Below are 18,097 nucleotides of genomic sequence, written 5' to 3'. Positions count from 1 at the left end.
CGCTGCTGGGGACGCAGGGGAAGGCACAGACCTGTTCTAAAAGCCTGATTCTAGTAGTTTTACAACTCGGGCTCAAACGCCAGGGTTAGGCTCTGTCTCAGACTATCCTTTAAAAACCAATAATGTATTTTATCAGCCAGACACTCAGAGTGACGAGAAAGGAAAAGAGGAGCACTAACTAAATCCAACACCGTAAGCGAAACCGCGATGCCACAGCAGCTCTAAACAGAGGCACGGCAGGTCCCCGGCCTGTCGGAAGCAGGGAGAGAGCAAAAGCAACTCGGCAATTAAGGGATCTGGGGAGTATCATGGGATTTTCTCTGCCATCCCTTAATGATTTCTACCCTTTCTCAGCCGACGTTAAACTATACTTCAGGCTATGCCCTCTCTAAGCAGCCGTACAACAGAATAAATAGCTCTGACAAGAGGCTTCCCTCTAGCACAGGAGACAAAGCCACTCGTGAGCGTCATCCTGACCCACAGGTGGTTTGGGCAGGAATTTTCAACCCGCAGCTGCCCATCGCCACGGGACGGAGAGTCTGGTCCTACATAAACAAGGCCAGGATCACGCACAGAACCACTGTGTTTCCCAACCCCCTTTCGAATGCTGCACCTGAGCATTTATTCAGTCATTCTGGTGTTGTGAGCGACTAGAACGTTACTTAAAACTATATTTACACAGCACTTTGAAAACACCGCGTGCATCCTACCCCTAAGTATTGTATAAACTAAGAAAAAGCAAATACAAATGGAACAGGACACGAATAAGAAATGGAAAACTTTATAATTGATGAACTGATCAGAAGATTAAAATCCAATTTTTCAAGTGATGGGGGTTGATAAGATAACATGGATCTTGGAGGGCACAGGGAAGGAAAAAGACTGTAAGCGAAGGGAAGAGCGGCAATTAAAAGTATTGGAAAAAAAGATGTTCCAGGTCTTGAGAGCAACGTGACAAGTGGTGTACGGAGAGAAAAGGAAAAGCGCAAGAGCAGGAGTAAAAGGGCAGAAACGGCCCACGCCACGGATCACGGGAAGACCCGACACGCCGATGTGCATCAACGCGTCGCTCACAACGCAAGAAGTAAACCAAAATGCGTCCTGCAGTCAACACCACACCTCCGGTTTGCAGAAATGCAATCTTCCTACTGCTGTACCTCACCCCACTTTCACTTTTTCAAGGCATCGAGGATTTTTCTTGTTAGTATTACGGTAAGATATTATTAAGATAAAATACTATGCTGTAATGAAGCCCTAAGTTTGTCAATAAAAAGTTTCTTAACTAGAAAGAAGAAAGAAAAATCCGTCTTAAGATCTCTCAACACAGAAATTCCAAAATCCTGGTTGGGGAAAACGTAGAAGTGAAATTGTGCCTTTTCCTGACCACCTGGGACACCCTCCCGATTCCCAGGACACCCCCCTGACGACGTGGGACATCCCCCCCCTCCCCCCCCAACACCTGGGACACCCCCCTGACCACCTGGGACACCCCCCTGACCACCTGGGACAGCCAGGGAAGCACTAACACACTTTGTTTCTTCCAAGATTTAGAAGTTTCAGGAAGTTTCCTACCCAAGACCAAACTTCCACCACCTCCCTGGGTTAAACGTGCTGTGATCAATAACTGCCGTTTCTTAACTGCTTGCAGCCGATTTCTACCTTGAATGTATTTATGTACACTTCTAGCTTTAGGACTCTATTCTACCTCCTTTTCACTAGATTAAGGAGCTTTTCAGGTCCAGCAAGTTTCTTCTAAGGAAAACACGATCTGTAGGAAAACTCCCACGCAGCTCTCTGGAGTATTTAGGATGCCACTACCCCATAAAAATCCCAGCTGAAACTGGGTAGCTGAAGGAGAATCTGGAATCGGACAGTATTTGGCTCTACTTTAACACGCATTTATAGAGGCAGAGAAATGAAACAACAATTTATACTTTTATGGCCATACTCGGATGCCAGCGTTAACAGTTGGGAAGTACCGAGACCAATGAAATCCTGAAAGCCCCCTGCAAAAAAGGAACCTGGAAGAGCACATGTCCAAGGCAGCAGAAGCAGCACGTTTTTCCTGGGAGGTGCACACGCTGTGGCTAGGGTTATATGGACTCCACAGTGTCTATCACTTTTATGGCAGCAGGGAGGAGTGGGCTGGTTCATTCTGCTTGTTTGTCTTTTTTACCTTCAGATGTCTTCCAGGCCTTCCAGAGATCTTCCACGCTAATGAGCTTGTCTTCTCCGTGGAAGGTGCTGTGCTTGACTGTTGGGTCATGATAATTCAAGTCCTCCCTCAAGAACTAGGAGAAGAATAAACAGGGAGATTATTCTTTGGTTCATCTTGTAAAGAGATGAGCATTAAAAAACATAAATACCTTTCATCTGTCTTCCTTACTATTACATCCCCAGGCTGTCACTTAATAATTTCTATGGCAAAGCCCTAATAAGTCTTGAGATGCAACATCTCTGGTCTCTCCTCTCTACAGCTCCCTGAAACAGGCGATGGGACAAGAGGAAACGGCCTCAAGTTGTGCCAGCGGAAGTTTAGGATGGATATTAGGAACAATTTCTTCACCAAAAGGGTTGTCAAGCATTGGAACAGGAGATATTTAAATACCCTGGAGGTATTTAAAAGCTGGGCAGACGTGGTGCTGAGGGACATGGGTTAGCGGTGGGTTTGTCAGTGTTGGGTTGATGGTTGGACTCGATGATCTGAAAGGTCCCTTCCAACCTGGACAATTCTATAATTCTATGATTAAAACCATATAATCTCCCTAGTTCACAGAATGGTCTAGGATGGAAGGGACCTTAAAGCCCACCCAGTGCCACCCCCTGCCCTGGGCAGGGACACCTCCCACCAGCCCAGCTTGCTCCAAGCCCCGGCCAACCTGGCCTTGAACCCCTCCAGGGATGGGGCAGCCACAGCTTCTCTGGGCAACCTGGGCCAGGGGCTCACCGCCCTCACAGCCAAGAATTTCTGCCCGACATCTCAGCCCAATCTCCCCTCTCGCAGCGGAAACCCCTTCCCCCTCGTCCCATGGCTCCCCTCCCTCATCCAGAGTCCCTCCCCAGCTTTCCTGGAGCCCCTTGAGGGACTGGAAGGAGCTCCAAGGTCTCCGCGGAGCCTTCTCTTCTCCAGGCTGAACCTCCCCAACTCTCTCAGCCTGTCCCAGCAGAGGGGCTCCAGCCCTCCCAGCATCTCCGGGGCCTCCTCTAGACCCAACAGCTCCACGTCTGCCTTGTGCTGGGGCCCCCAGGGCTGGACTCAGTGCTCCGGGGTGGTGTGAGGAGAGCGGTTGAGTTGCTCTCACACAGAACACCATCTATTACAGACCTGCACCCTAATTCTAGCCAACCACCTCTTCTCTAGTTCCAGTGTCAGGATTTTATCCTGCCGCCTTTTTGCCAAGCAGCCCCCGCCAGCAGACGCAGCCGGGCCGTGATGAGGATAAGCCGTTTGTCTCAGAGCTGCAGCCTCCCATCAAGAGCAGCACGTGTCCAGAAACCAAACCTTTCCCCATCAACTACCTTCCCAGTCCTCTACTGACGCACCAGCATGAGAAGTCACAGCATTCCCACAAAGCGCACAGGCGTATGGCAGCAGTAACCCCTCTCTCCTGCTGCTCCCTCTCTCTCGGCAGAGAAATCCTTTCAGATGTTACACTTAAAAAAAATATACTGTTTTAGTTTTTCATAACTTTTTGCACTGTTGCAAACATCCGCTCTCGGGTAGGTGTCATCGTTCAAGCTTTTTCATTACAACGCTGACGCTCACGGTCAGACACACGAGCTATTCCTTGCTCACAGACGGTGCAAAGCTTAAAATCAGGTTTTCTGGGTTTCAGCAAATCCTCAGCTTCCAGACTCGCCAGGAAGCAGCGGGAGCTTCGCCAGCTGAAAAGCACTTTTTTTGGTTCTGTAAGCCCTTGTGTTTGATTGCATCAAAACGTAGGTCACCAAAATCACCCAGCGCTGCCAACTCACGCTCTCTGTTACGTTGTACGAGCTTCTGTGTCAATGCAAATTCTAGCAGGGATTCCTCCCGTAATTCCCACACCGCGCTCACTGGTGGAACCTCGTCTCCTCCACCACCCTGAACCAACTGAGCAAACAAACTTTACGGGACTGAGAATAACTTGTAATTATTTTATATATGTATATATATAAAGCATCAGTTAGTAATCTTTTCAGTTGCAGCACAAGACTGACATATGAAACTGAGTATGAACATTCATCTGAAGATTTCTGTTCCTGGTAAGAGAAGCCAGGAAAGAAATAACTAAGTATTTATGTTAAATTAATTTTAAGAGGGATAGACAGAGTATAATAAATTAATATAACCTGGGGTTTGGGGATTCCAGGCTTCCCTTTGAATTACAGTATCACCAAGAATTCAACTAAACGGCACAATGGAACCAGCTTTATGTCAATGGGGTAAGAATCCAAAAAAAATATTATTAGATTTGACCTGCACTTTCAAATCATAGAATCATCAAGTCATTGAGGTTGGAAGGGACCTTTCAGATCACCGAGTCCAACCATCCACCCAATGCTGCCAAGCCCACCATTAACCCATGTCCCTCCGCACCGCCTCTGCCCGGCTTGTAAATCCCTCCAGGGATGGCGACTCCACCACTGCCCTGGGCAGCCTGGGCCAAAACCAAATGTGAAACAAGTGCCACCCACAGGAGGGGAGGCATTTCCACTGTAGGCTGAGCCACTAACAAAAAATGCATATATATTGTCAGTACGGTCTGCGGATATATCACAATTCACAACGAATCTGTCATAGTAACGTGCTCTGGTGTGTTCCCACCCCGCTCCCATCTCGGGAGAAGACGGGCCAGGAACAGAAACCCCCAAAGAAAAGTGATGAAAATTGTATCAGAAAAAAAAACAATCCTAAGAGAGAGTGTGAGAAAGACCAACAAGATTTGAGATTGCCCTGAGGGACTGGCGAGAGGTGAGGCAGCAAAGTACGTGGAGCTCAGGCAGAAGCAAAAGGATCCCTCACATCCCGGTACCTGACATATGCAACAAAATTAAAAGATAATTTCACATTTAAATGCCTGCATGCACCATCCAGCGCATGATTCATTCCATGATTCTATGATTACCATGCAGCCTCCTTATTACAGGCCTTTGAAGCGCGCAGCAGAATTACAAAAAAAAAAAAAAAAAAAGGCCACCTCTAGATAAGGAGACGGTATTTTAATATCAAACAGGGCAGGAAAATTATCCGTGAAAGTTTTAACTCCCCAGGTCCTCCACAAACCCACTGTGGATGTCACCGAGGCCAGGCCAGGTACGCGCAGCGGGAGTCTGGCACCTCTCTGCTCCCTTGATTTCTGCCTCCAGCCCATGAAAGCTTTGGCTGCTCTTCCCAACTTGCAGAAAAATGTGGAAAATGGGAAAATTCGGTCATCTTCCGCCGGGTCTCGTGCTCACAGGCAGCAGCGAGACGCCGGCAGGGAGAGGCGAAGCCGTCGGCTCGTGGCGTGGTGACCGAAAGGGAACGCGGCAATGTCACCAGGCGCTGCTGCCAACTCCCACCGGGACCGGGGGGATCAGCTGCTGCTCTGTATATTTAGCTCGCGGAAAGGAAAAGTGATCTCCTGCGGCTTTCCTTCAGCACACCATCACCAAAACAAACCCCCAAGGACTCTCTGGAGGGGACGGGGCTGGCTGCGGTGAGAACATCTCTATAAACAAACAGGTGGAGGATGCAGGATGGGGCTGTCCCCCCAGCTCAGCCAAGAGGCTGAAGGAGCTGGGCTGCACCAAAGCCCCCGGAAACCTTAAAAGCAGATTTTCATAGAATCATGGAAGGGTTTAGGTTGGAAGGGACCTTAAAGGCCACCCAGTGCCACCCCCTGCCCTGGGCAGGGACACCTCCCACCAGCCCAGCTTGCTCCAAGCCCCGGCCAACCTGGCCTTGAACCCCTCCAGGGATGGGGCAGCCACAGCTTCTCTGGGCAACCTGGGCCAGGGGCTCACCGCCCTCACAGCCAAGAATTTCGGCCTCAGATCTCAGCTCCGGGGCCCTCAAGACAAAAGATAAGAATAGCGCAAATACAGCTTTTAGCCAAACTCTGCCTAGCACGGTCTTTGGAGGTGAAGGCTTCTGCCGGGCTGCTGGTGCCATGCAGGCATCCCAGCTCTGCTCCTCTGACCCAAGGTAGAAAACAGAGATGTTTTCAGCTGACTGCTGACTCACTGGCTCCAGATCTGGTACCATCAGACACGTACTACTGCTAAACACGCTTTCTCCAACCTCCACATGCTGCCAACCAGCACGAATTGATGGGGATTCCTGTTGCACAGACTGGAACGCACCCGCGTCCCCCATGGCAGCGGGGCTCAGGAGCTTTCAGAGCCCACACTTGCACATCCACTGCATGAACACCTTTCAAGGTGCACAGCTCTCATTTTTCCCCCACTGGAGGGACTCCCCACAGACTTTACATATGCAGGTAACTGCACTGAGCATTCAAATTATGCATATGCTAAAATGCATATATATAAAGTAGCCACGGACTCCCAGCTGTCCAAAGCACCAGGCACAGTAACCACTGCACAAAATCTCTGACCTACTTGCGTACCACCAGAAAGCAGCACTTCCAAGTGTTGAAGACTCTGCTGATCCCATCCCTGGAGATACACAAAACTCAGAGTCCTGGGCAGCCGTCTCTGGGTGGCCCTGCCTGGGCAGGGGTTGGACCAGACCACCTCCAGAGCTCCAACCCCAGGTCACCTCCAGAGGTCCCAACCCCTGGCCACCTCCAGAGCTCCCAACCCTTGGCCACCTCCAGAGCTCCCACCGCAGGCCACCTCTGAAGGTCCCAACCGCTGGCCACCTCCAGCCTCAGCCAACCTGCACATCAGCAACAAGAGCAGAAGGAAACGTAGTCAACCCAGAGCCTCACCACCAAGTTCGGGGAAAGACACACCATGATCAGACCATCCAAAAGCAACGGGAACCGAACCACCACAATCAACAACCAACATGAGCGGAGATCGCTGTGGGAAGACTCAGCCTGTGAATGCTACTTGGTGTCAATATTTCTTTTATGATTTAACATGTTTCTGTATATAATGAGAAGGAGCAGAATCCAAGGTGCACAAAAGCCAGCTGCTGCACACCCTTCCAAAATGCCCACCCATGGGAGAGCACCTCTGGGAGGGCAGCGGGGAGGTGAGGAGCGGGTCCCTGCACAGACACCGGGGGGAATCGCAGACGTTGGGGAGGGAACACAGCCCATCCCTGCTGAAACCACCCACAGCTCTGACCTCCCCAGCAGCCTGGGGCAGAAAATTACCTGGTTTAGGAGGAAAACGCTTTTTCTTATTGTCCTTTGCTCATGGCTGCTCCACCCCAGTGCTGGAGGCACTGCAGAGACCAGGCGCTCCAAAGCAGAGGTATCACCCCCTCCAGAAAAAACAATTACAGAACGGTTTCAGGCTTGTATAACCTCATTAAACACAGGGACCTACATTTTAATTCTTCAACTGCCAAATCCCGTGACGAGAACGCTTTTCTCCGCTCTAGAAAGGGTGAGGAGTTTGAGTTGCACGGGTTTCTCGGGTTGAGTTGCACGGGTTTCTTGATTAAGACAAACTCTTCTCCGTGGCTGAGAGCATGCTCAAACATGAGCAGTTCCGTGAAGTGTGGTTTTCTGGAGTGTTTTTTTTCTTGTTTATTTTTTGATCTGCAGAAACTCCAGCTACTCACAGGACTTCTGCGTTTTCGCCCCCCCCCGAGCCTTCACATCCCTCCCACACCCTGGATCTCTGCTCGTCGCCCCCGAGCACCAGCCACCACCTGAGCGAGAGCCACCCGGGGGTGCTGAGGGGCATAAAACCGACCAAGCAGCTGCAGAGCTCACCGCGCATCCCTTCCCTGGGCTCATCAATTTTAACATCTTTTCCGAGCTACCAATTTTCATTAAAGTTGCAGAAAAATTTGTCTTCAAGCCCTCTTTCTGCTAACGTGTCCGACCCCAGGCGGTGGGACGAGGGGTTGAGAGGAGTCAGGGACTGCCCAGAAACCGTGTTTCCTTAGGAAACCAGGCTAAGCGCGTCTGAGAGGCTCGGCAGCGGGAGCCTACATCAGAGTTGCCCCTAAACAGCCGGAGCTGCCTTCGGAGCGAGTGCGAAGAGCAGAAATAGATCGCTAATTAGCAGGTTTCCCCACGAGGGACAGTGCTTTCATTTTAATCGAGGTCACTGATGTCATCTTAAACTTCATTGAAAATTCCCTTCCAGAAAGGAAAAACGCAATGATGATTTAAGGACAACATGAAGCTGTAGGACAAAATTTCACCTATAATTAGAATATTTTAAAAATACAGTTACCTGTCTGTCTCTGCCTTTCTGCCCAGTCAGGACTTTTAATCCAAACAAAACGTCCCTGTAACTTACCCCCAAAGAGAAAGGGCCGAAACAGTGAATGCAAACAGGCAGTTCTCCACCGACACGGGAAACGCGGCTACGGGAGCGAAGAGCTCGCCCTCCCGAACACCCACCACTGACATCTGCGAGAGATGCGGCTCGCAAATGCTTCTGGAATACAGGTGATTAAACCCAAGCTTCAGAATTACCTCGGCCTTATCCTCCACAGAGGAAGGTTTGGTTGGTTTTTTTCAGTTAAAGGAATTAATCTAAGATGAACAGAAAGGCAAACAGCAGAGAACTGAGCTTTTCCAGGCAACTCATCCGACCAACTTGGCTCCATCTCCAGGCAAGGCTGACCCGTCACCAACCTCTCTGCTCTGGAGCTGCGTTAAGACATTCGTTAGCTGACTGTTCTGTTAAGACGTTACTTATCTCACTTTGTTCTGTTCCAAATCCACTTATTCAGTTTCAAACTGAAGGAGGGTAGATTTAGATTGTATATTAGGAAGAAATTCTTGGCTGTGAGGGCGGTGAGCCCCTGGCCCAGGTTGCCCAGAGAAGCTGTGGCTGCCCCATCCCTGGAGGGGTTCAAGGCCAGGTTGGATGGGGCTTGGAGCAAGCTGGGCTGGTGGGAGGTGTCCCTGCCCAGGGCAGGGGGGTGGAATGAGATGATCTTTAAGGTCCCTTCCCACCCAAACCATTCTGTGATTCTATGAAAAAAAATAAATCCCAAGTATATAAACCTACGCTAAAGGGAGACTACTCAGAGCAACTGTTTGGGGCACGGCCCTGCAACAGCTTCCACCCCTCCACCAGGACTCTCCAAACGGAGACCTCCCCAGACCACTGGACTCTGCCTTAACACGCTCCATCCCGGGGCACCATCTGCATCGTTTTCTCAAAAAGTCCATGGAAATTGAGCGTGCCAGGCCATCCTCTCCGGCCGCTCCCAAGGGAGGAGCTTCACAGGCTGGAAGAAGACGGGTGCACGAAGATTAAACATCAAAACTGTAAAAGGCTTAAATTCGAGCCTCCTGCATTCTTTCAAACACTGTCTCCGGCAGCTGTCCCACCCCCAGAGACCAGGAGTTAAACCACGAGTCCAGGGTGCGCAAGGGGTTAGACCCCACAACCCCAAAAGCAGAGACAGCCAGGCTCAGGCTGGGAAACCCTGGCTCACCAAGGAAAATTCTTGAAATACCTTTTCTCAGTGGCTTCAAAGCCTTTATTGAAAGTTTCACTTAATGCAGCTTTAATAAAAGCTTCAAGCTTAGCAGAGGTGAAGCTTGCAACTGTATTTATAGAATTATAGAATCGTTTAGGTTGGAAAAGACCTTTAAGATCATCAAGTCCAACCGTAAACCTCACCCTGCCAACTCCACCAGATGTAACTTGGGGTCACTACAACACTTCATTTCGTCAACAGGTAAACACACAGAAATACTAATTCACGGCCAGCAGAGACCTACACGTGCACGCGAGTATTTCCCAGAGAGAGGAATACTTGCACATAAAATGCACAGCACGCTCATCAAGCATAACAGGGAAACCAGGGAAAAGCTCTCTTCAGTTCTCAGAAGGGATGCATATTTAGAATATTGACTCGGTGTCTTGGTTCGTGTCAAACCAGGACACTGAGTTATGCTGCAAACTGCGGTTTATATTTTATTTTGCTTATTTTCTTCCCTCTTGAACCCAAAGACGGTCGTCACAGGTCACTTGTGAAGAGCAGTGGGCTGGCAGGAGGAAGAGAGCCATCACAACCACCATGGGGATGTTCTTATTTTCATTCACACGTCGCACACGCACCACCTCGCCAAGATGCCACATCCCGGCGAGCCCCATGCCCGCTTACCATCGGACCACCCTGGCCGGCGAGCCCCCTGTGCCATCAGGCCACCGTGGCTGCCACCAGCTGCGCCTGGCCGGTCATTCACCAGGGTCGCTGCTCTTGGGGCTGGAGGGAGAAGGATGGGTTTTCCTGAGGATTATGCCAGTTGTCATACCCTCACAGCAGCGTTTTAATGCACGGGGAAATTATGGGAAGGCAGCCAATTAATGCGGGCCATCTCAATTAGCCAAAACAAACTTTTACAAAAAAACAGGTGTTCTAATATGAAAAATCACAAATTTATCTACTCCTTCAAGCTACCCATATCCAATCATAAATAGCAGAAGTAACAGCAAAAAGCTTTTTCCATTAAACAACAGAAATAGCACCATCTCCTTACTTTCTACGGAGAACCGCCACCTTTTTTTATTGCTGGGAAGCTTGTGACAACTGCAAAATTCTTAAAAACACCATTCAGAGGCAATTCCTGTCCCACAGAGCTCAGAAAAATACAACGAGACATGACCAAAGCGGTGAAGGGCACGGCGACGGCTGTGGTAACCCCGGCGTGAGGGTGGACCTGTGAGGCGATGGCACGGACCCGTGACACGACGGCACGGCCCTGCGCTCCGCTTCCCCATGGGCAGCACACGGAGTGGATCTCCAGAAGGGACCTGAGGACTGAGGGGACACCGAATCCCACATGGATGAGCAGTGGGAGGTGACACGCACAGGCAAACGCACTGCGGGAACTGGCGTCCCCTGGCAGCGGGTGGCAAGGAGCAATCACAGGTGGCCACTGGTAGGGGCACAGGGAAAGCTAATGGAGACTCTGCCGGGAGCAGCTGGGAGTGGGGGACACTGGGAGAAGCCCCGGCAGGGACGCCCAACTCTTTGGTGGCCATGCAGCACCGTCCCGGCAGCTCAGCTTCTCCTGGGCAGGCAGGGGAACGCACACAGCGGAGCCGGAGCTGGCGGGACCACGGTGAGCGATGCCAGGGGCTCGGGCATCCATCTGACACAGCTACGAGGGGTCTGAAGACTGACCAGGAACGGCAGCAAGGTGGGGATTCTGAAGCCTTTTAGAAAATTAAATTTTATTACTCATACTATAGCAATATCTATGGGGTAAAACGAAATGACGGTACAAAGGCTCTGGATAATCCTGTCAGCGCTTGCACAACAAGCTCCAAACGAGTCCACTGAGACAGAGGGCAAGATTTGCTCAGAGAGACATAAAAATTGCAAGTTAATGCCCAACCCTACAACACGAGGCTTATCCCCAGCTCAGTGGCAGGTGAGCAGGACGCGCCAAGTGAAGCCGTTTGCCCAAGGCCACCCCAGGAGTCGGTGGGAGAGGCAGAGCAGCAGCCCCAGGGTGATGCCAAGCAGAGAACTGCCTCCAGGGAAAACACCGTGCTGTAGGAAATGCGATCAAAAGCTTTTAATTTGTTTTAATTACTCCATGAAATGGGATTTAGGCAGAGGGAACAGCCCTGCAGCCTGGGAACAGCCAGCCGACCCCGATGGCTCCTCAGGAACAGGGTGCTCAGTCCCAGGAAACCGGAGAGCCCTTGTGATGGCTGGATTTGGCCAATAAACTGAAGCGCTGCATTACTTTGCGGGGGAGATTTAACCTCCCCGGTCCACAGTTTTGTAAGAAAGGCAGGTATTGTTTTTGCAACAGAGAAAAGCCGAAAAGCCGTTTCCATCAGAGGTGACCCGATAAGGGAATGACTGAGACAAAGGGGCTCCAGCAAAGGCTTGTAGAACATCTCTTATCACACAGACAAAAGGACAAACTGATTCCTACTGGATTAGTGTCTAGAAGGGTGGTCAAACATTTAACCAGGGCTAATGACATTGAGCAACTTTTTTACCAAAAAGGAAAGAAATCAGCCAGTCAGATAATCCCTTTAGGTGTAGCATAAAGAGAAGTAAACAGCGGCAGGACACGCGGGAAGAATGTTAGGCGCCTCGCACAGACTGTGAACCCTGGAGTACCCAACCAATGGGAAACAGGGGAGGGAAAAATTGGGCCGGGATTAGGAAATAAAAAGGTGTGGTGTTTCAAGAACCAAAAGTGTGCCTACTTGGCTAGGTCACCCGTTCTTGCAAGAATGTTCAAATAAAATGTGCTTCGTGTCGTTCACTGCCTGAGCCGTTGTTATTGGATAAGGAGCATTTCTCACAGTTTCTTTATCCTAGAATCACAGACAGGTTTGGGCTGGAAGGGACCTTAAAGATCATCCAGTTCCACTCCCCTGCCCTGGGCAGGGACACCTCCCACTAGACCAGGCTGCTCACTTATCTGAGAAGTGGGAATAATGCGCCCTGGAGAAGGGCTCGTGAAGTGGGGGTGGTTGTGCTGTTCTCAGGGGACAACGCTGTGCAGGCTCTCGAACGCCTTCAGCTTGTCATCTGCATCAGGATGGAGGAAAAAAACAAGAGATGGCTTTTGGTCCAGAAGCAGCAGGTCACAATTTTGGAAACACCCAACCCCAAGCACATTATCTCAGGTTCTCCCACGTGCTGTCTTTCCGGACCCTACAAAACATGAACCGATATCTTCAACCAGGCCAAGAGCAGGGTCCTGCACCCGGGTGGGGGCAACCCCTGGTCCCAGCCCAGGCTGGGGATGGAGGGATGGAGAGCAGCCCTGAGGAGAAGGACTTGGGGGTGCTGGTGGATGAGAAGCTCAACACGGGCCGGCAACATGCGCTGGCAGCCCAGAAACCCCCCTGCAGCCTGGGCTGCATCCCCAGCAGCGTGGGCAGCAGGGCGAGGGGGGGGATTCTGCCCCTCTGCTCCGCTCGGGGAGACCCCCCTGCAGTGCTGCCTCCAGCTCTGGGGCCTCAGCACAGGAGAGACACGGAGCTGTTGGAGCGGGGCCAGAGGAGGCCCCGGAGATGATCCAAGGGCTGGAGCCCCTCTGCTGGGAGGACGGGCTGAGAGAGTTGGGGGGGTTCAGCCTGGAGAAGAGAAGGCTCCGCGGAGACCTCGGAGCCCCTTCCAGTCCCTCAAGGGGCTCCAGGAAAGCTGGGGAGGGACTCTGGATGAGGGAGGGGAGCCATGGGACGAGGGGGAAGGGGTTTCCACTGCAAGAGGCGAGATTGGGCTGAGATCTCGGGCAGAAATTCTTGGCTGTGAGGGTGGCGAGCCCCTGGCCCAGGTTGCCCAGAGAAGCTGTGGCTGCCCCATCCCTGGAGGGGTTCAAGGCCAGGTTGGCCGGGGCTTGGAGCAAGCTGGGCTGGTGGGAGGTGTCCCTGCCCAGGGCAGGGGGTGGCACTGGATGATCTTAAAGCTCCCTTCCAACCTAGACCATTCTGTGATTTTATGATCTTGCACCAGGCAAAGGCCCAAGGTGCAGAGGGCACATTCAGCAGAGCTCCACAGCTCAGCACAGGTGGCTGCCAACCGCTCCATCCTCCTCCAGCCAGGCACACACTGGACACCAGGTCACCACCAGTAGCATTCTCACAGCTCCTGCTTCACCTCCTTCCAGGGCCAAGAATTCAGACCATCCAACAGCCCTCACTCCCAGCACAGCCCAGCCTCCGTCGCAGGATGTGGACTTGGCACAAGACCCTTCAAGCCTCCACCCTTCAAGCAAGTTGTATAGCTCCAGAGCCACACGTCGCCCTCCTGAGCCCAGCGGCAAGGCCATGACAGGCAGCATGTCCCTAGATGGGCAGTGGTTTTGAGGGACTGGAAGAACTGGGACTGGAGAACGGCCTCTGACTGGCAGCAGATCCCTTCATCACTCTGCTTTCTTTTAGCTTCCAACGCTTTGACTCAGAATCATAAAATGGTTCAGGTTGGAAGGGACCTGTCAGATCATCGAGTCCAACCATCAACCTAACACTGCCAAGCCCACCACTACCCCACGTCCCTCAGCACCACGTCTGCCCGGCTTGTAAATCCCTCCAGGGATGGCAACTCCACCCCTCCCCTGGGCAGCCTTTTCCAATGCTTGACAACCCTTTCAGTGTAAAAAGTTTTCCTAATATCCATCCTAAACCTCCCCTGGCGCAACTTGAGGCCGTTTCCTCTTGTCCCATGGCCTGTTCCTTGGGAGAAGAGACCGACCCCCCCTGGCCACCCCCTCCTCTCAGGGAGTTGCAGAGAGCGAGAAGGTCTCCCCTCAGCCTCCTTTTCTCCAGGCTGAACACCCCCAGTTTCCTCAGCCTCTCCTCACAAGACTTGTGCTCCAGACCCCTCACCAGCTCTGGTGCCCTGCTCTGGACACGCTCCAGCACCTCCAGGTCTTTTTTTGTGGTGAGGGGCCCAAAACTGGACACAGCATTTGAGGTGGGGCCTCACCAGCGCCCCGTACAGGGGGACCATCACTGCCCCACTCCTACTTACCCATAAGACTTTCTTATTTAGGTGCCAGTCTCCTTATAAAAGGACAGAATCCCTCACCTTGGTCAGAGCCTTGTAAAGGAGCATCCACTGCAAGTGAGGCACCACTATAAATAAACAGCGTTCCCTTTTCTAGTAGTTATTTCTAATAGCTTCTAATTTTTAGTCGCTTATTTGTGTTGGTGCTTATGTAAGAAAACAAGAACAACCTCATTTCTCTTCCATAAAGTTACCAGTTAAAATCTCTGAGGCCAAGACAACAAAAAATAGCTCCTGTTTTCAGCAGTCCGCGCACTGTAACGCTTTCCGCTGGGTTGGTGGAAGAACGTAGTAAAGACTGAAACGGGAAGGAGACAGCCGCCAGTGGGTTCGCTCTGCAGCGACAGAGGCTCCAGCAGAATTCAGATTCCCAATCCCCCAATGAAAAAAGGAATGAAATAATAACAACAATCATGTAAACCAATCTCCTTCTCTTTTAGTATTGGAATACATTGGTGTTACCTTGCGTGGAGAAAAAGATTAAGTGGCGAGGAAGGCCCAGAGCAGAGGAAACACCACAGAGACTAAAGATTACAGCTCTGAAATACACCGTTTGCATCAGAAACTTGGCTCAGGGTGGCACGCTGCCTCCCCTGGCCCACGGCCTCAGAGGTCGCACCCTGGCATTTCAGCCCCTCTCCCGCCCCATCAGCACGAGCCGTAACGGGACCAACCTCGTCGCTCTCCTCCACGTCCACGTTGCCGTTGGCATCGTCGTCCATCTGCTTGTGGATATTGCGGACGGCTTCGAAGCTGAGCTGCTCGTCCTCATCGTGGCACAGGGGCTTGTCAATGCGGCAGAACTCTGCTGAGGGAGAGGACACCCGCGTTAGGCAGCCTGGACCAAAAACATCTGCCCACCTGTTTTCTCACCAAGCTTCTTGGGTTTGGAAAAGCCTTTCCACCGCCCCGGCCCCCCCCGCCCCGGGGCAGGTCTCATAGCCGATGACCCTCCGACAGGGCGCGGGGGGGCTGCACTGTATTTTACCTCCTATTTCTGAGCTTCATTTCTCACTCAGAAGTTGTTAGTGTTGGCGCAGGGTCTAGCGAAGACGTTTCGACAGTAAGAGTCGTATGTTTATGTAACACGTCAATTAAAAAAGTTAGCCTTCTTCCTGATTACGAAACCGATTTTTCTGGCTTGTTTTCCACATATTTTTCCACATTTCAACACTAACACTTTAAATTTTGCTGCGTGCCTGTGTCCATGTAAGCACCAAACGCAGCTGATCCATCCCTTCTACGGCTCACCACGACGACCACAGACGAGCACCGAGAGACCAGCATCGAAAATCCCCCAAAGGTGAGATCTTTGTATGACATGCATGAAACAAAGCCCTTTTATTCCACAGAGGCTGCAGCAGATTCACTATGAGCAGATAATGATTAAGAACTACCCAGGGGTGACTGCTCCGAGGTCGTCACGAAACCAGTTTAAGAGCTCCTGGCCCAGTTCCCATCAGAAAGGTCTCATGCCCAAAAAATCAAACCAAGTTCATACTGAACTCCTAGGAATTAAGCACAAAAGTCCAAATTACGTATGAGCTCAACCCGAACTCTAAGATGATCCTCCCGAGCTAAGAAAAGCATTTTTATAGGAAAAGTAGATGGATTTTCTCACACTGCCGCTACAGACGCTGTATCTGCTGTGAATAACGGGGCACTTGCTCACCATCCTGTGCAGGCGACTATCACCTTCACGTGCATTTAGTCCTTTGGACTAGAAGGACACGGAGCTGTTGGAGTGAGTCCAGGAGGCCCCGGAGATGCTGGGAGGGCTGGAGCCCCTCTGCTGGGAGGACAGGCTGAGAGAGTTGGGGAGGTTCAGCCTGGAGAAGAGAAGGCTCCGCGGAGACCTTGGAGCCCCTTCCAGTCCCTCAAGGGGCTCCAGGAAAGCTGGGGAGGGACTCTGGATGAGGGAGGGGAGCCATGGGACGAGGGGGAAGGGGTTTCCACTGCAAGAGGGGAGACTGAGCTGAGATCTTGGGCAGAAATTCTTGGCTGTGAGGGCGGTGAGCCCCTGGCCCAGGTTGCCCAGAGAAGCTGTGGCTGCCCCATCCCTGGAGGGGTTCAAGGCCAGGTTGGCCGGGGCTTGGAGCAAGCTGGGCTGGTGGGAGGTGTCCCTGCCCAGGGCAGGGGGTGGCACTGGATGATCTTAAAGCTCCCTTCCAACCTAGACCATTCTGTGAACTAGGGAGATTATAAGGTTTTAATCATAGAACCATAGAATGGTCGAGGTTGGAAGGGACCTTTCAGATCATTGAGTCCAACCATCAACCCAATGCTGACAAACCGACCACTACCCCACGTCCCTCAGCACCACGTCTGCCCGACTTTTAAATCCCTCCAGGGATGGTGACTCCAACACTGCCCTGAGCAGCCTCTTCCAATGCTTGACAACCCTTTCAGTGAAGACATTTTTCCTAATATCCATCCTAAACCTCCCCTGGCGCAACTTGAGGCCGTTTCCTCTTGTCCCATGGCCTGTCCCTTGGGAGAAGAGACCGACCCCCCCTGGCTACCCCCTCCTTTCAGGGAGTTGTAGAGAGCAAAGACCCAAATCCAAATCCAGTTACACTTTGCTGATAACAATGATGAAGTACGGATAACCGCCACTGTCACAGACACCATCTGCCATGCCCTACCACCCCCGAGTCCAGAGCCCCCACCCCCACACTGGGAAAGAGCAAACACAAACACCCTCAAAACTACAAACCAAAAAAATCTTAAAAACTAGAACGGCCCTAAAATTCCAGGTCTGGTCTATCCTTTAGAGCTGTTTAAGAAGAACATTCTCCTAATCTCCAACGCTGGGCTAAAAACTGGTAGATAAACCCTAAAATCTGTGACACAGGCAGCTCTACTGGTGCAGCCCTCTATTGCTGGTACGGCATCAGTGTGCGTCCTGATCAGAGCAGGGTTCGTTCCTACCTAAAAGCCTCTCTTTTTCAAACCTTTTGAGCAAACCGTCCAAATGGGTCCTTCGGTCTGTGACTTGGTGCCACTGCGGGCAGCCCATGCCGATGCCGTGCATGTCCCCGGTACCTGCACCCTCAGCCCTGCCACCGACACGTGCAGGGGATCAGACACTAAGGCCTTTCAGACACCCCACTTCTCCGAGGTGGCCTTTGGTGGCCCACAGACAATCCGTATTTATCAAGAGGAGGCACCCGGTTTAATTCCAAAAGCAGGTTTTTGAAAATGGGCTCTCTGACACGAAAAGCCAACCACGCTTTGGGGACCGCAGAGGCAGAGGACAGATGGCACAATGGAATGGGGGGAAAAGATGTGCTCTACAATCTCCTGCTGCAGAACAGCACCAGCGGGAGGTCAGCATATGGGCACGCACAGTGCGCAGCAAGAACCACAGATGGGGCAGGTACCACCACCCTGGCAGCTCCTGGCTGGCTTTGTCCCCTCACTGTCCATGGCTGTCGATGCTTCAATGTAGATCCCACCATAAGAAACTCCCCATTG

General features: G+C 51.6%; 1 protein-coding gene across 10 annotated transcripts in view; it reads right to left on the bottom strand.

Annotated features, from left to right (window-relative positions):
- The window catches only part of STIM1 (stromal interaction molecule 1), a 111,239-nt gene that overhangs the window by 53,773 nt on the left and 39,369 nt on the right, over positions 1-18,097 (bottom strand). For 8 of the 10 annotated variants that reach the window (XM_063328460.1, XM_063328465.1, XM_063328535.1 and 5 more), the window contains 2 exons: positions 15,295-15,428; positions 2,177-2,291 (listed from right to left, as the gene is read on the bottom strand). In XM_063328460.1, coding sequence (XP_063184530.1) covers positions 2,177-2,291; positions 15,295-15,428 — 249 coding nt within the window. The remainder of the gene's footprint in view (positions 1-2,176; positions 2,292-15,294; positions 15,429-18,097) is intronic. The other 2 variants (XM_063328475.1, XM_063328508.1) reach the window with 1 other exon arrangement.

Source organism: Chroicocephalus ridibundus, chromosome 1, assembly GCF_963924245.1.
Source record: "Chroicocephalus ridibundus chromosome 1, bChrRid1.1, whole genome shotgun sequence".
In the NCBI taxonomy this organism is placed as follows: domain Eukaryota; kingdom Metazoa; phylum Chordata; class Aves; order Charadriiformes; family Laridae; genus Chroicocephalus; species Chroicocephalus ridibundus.
The sequence above is the reverse complement of the archived record's forward strand: the minus strand, read 5'-3'. Positions and strand labels throughout refer to the sequence as shown.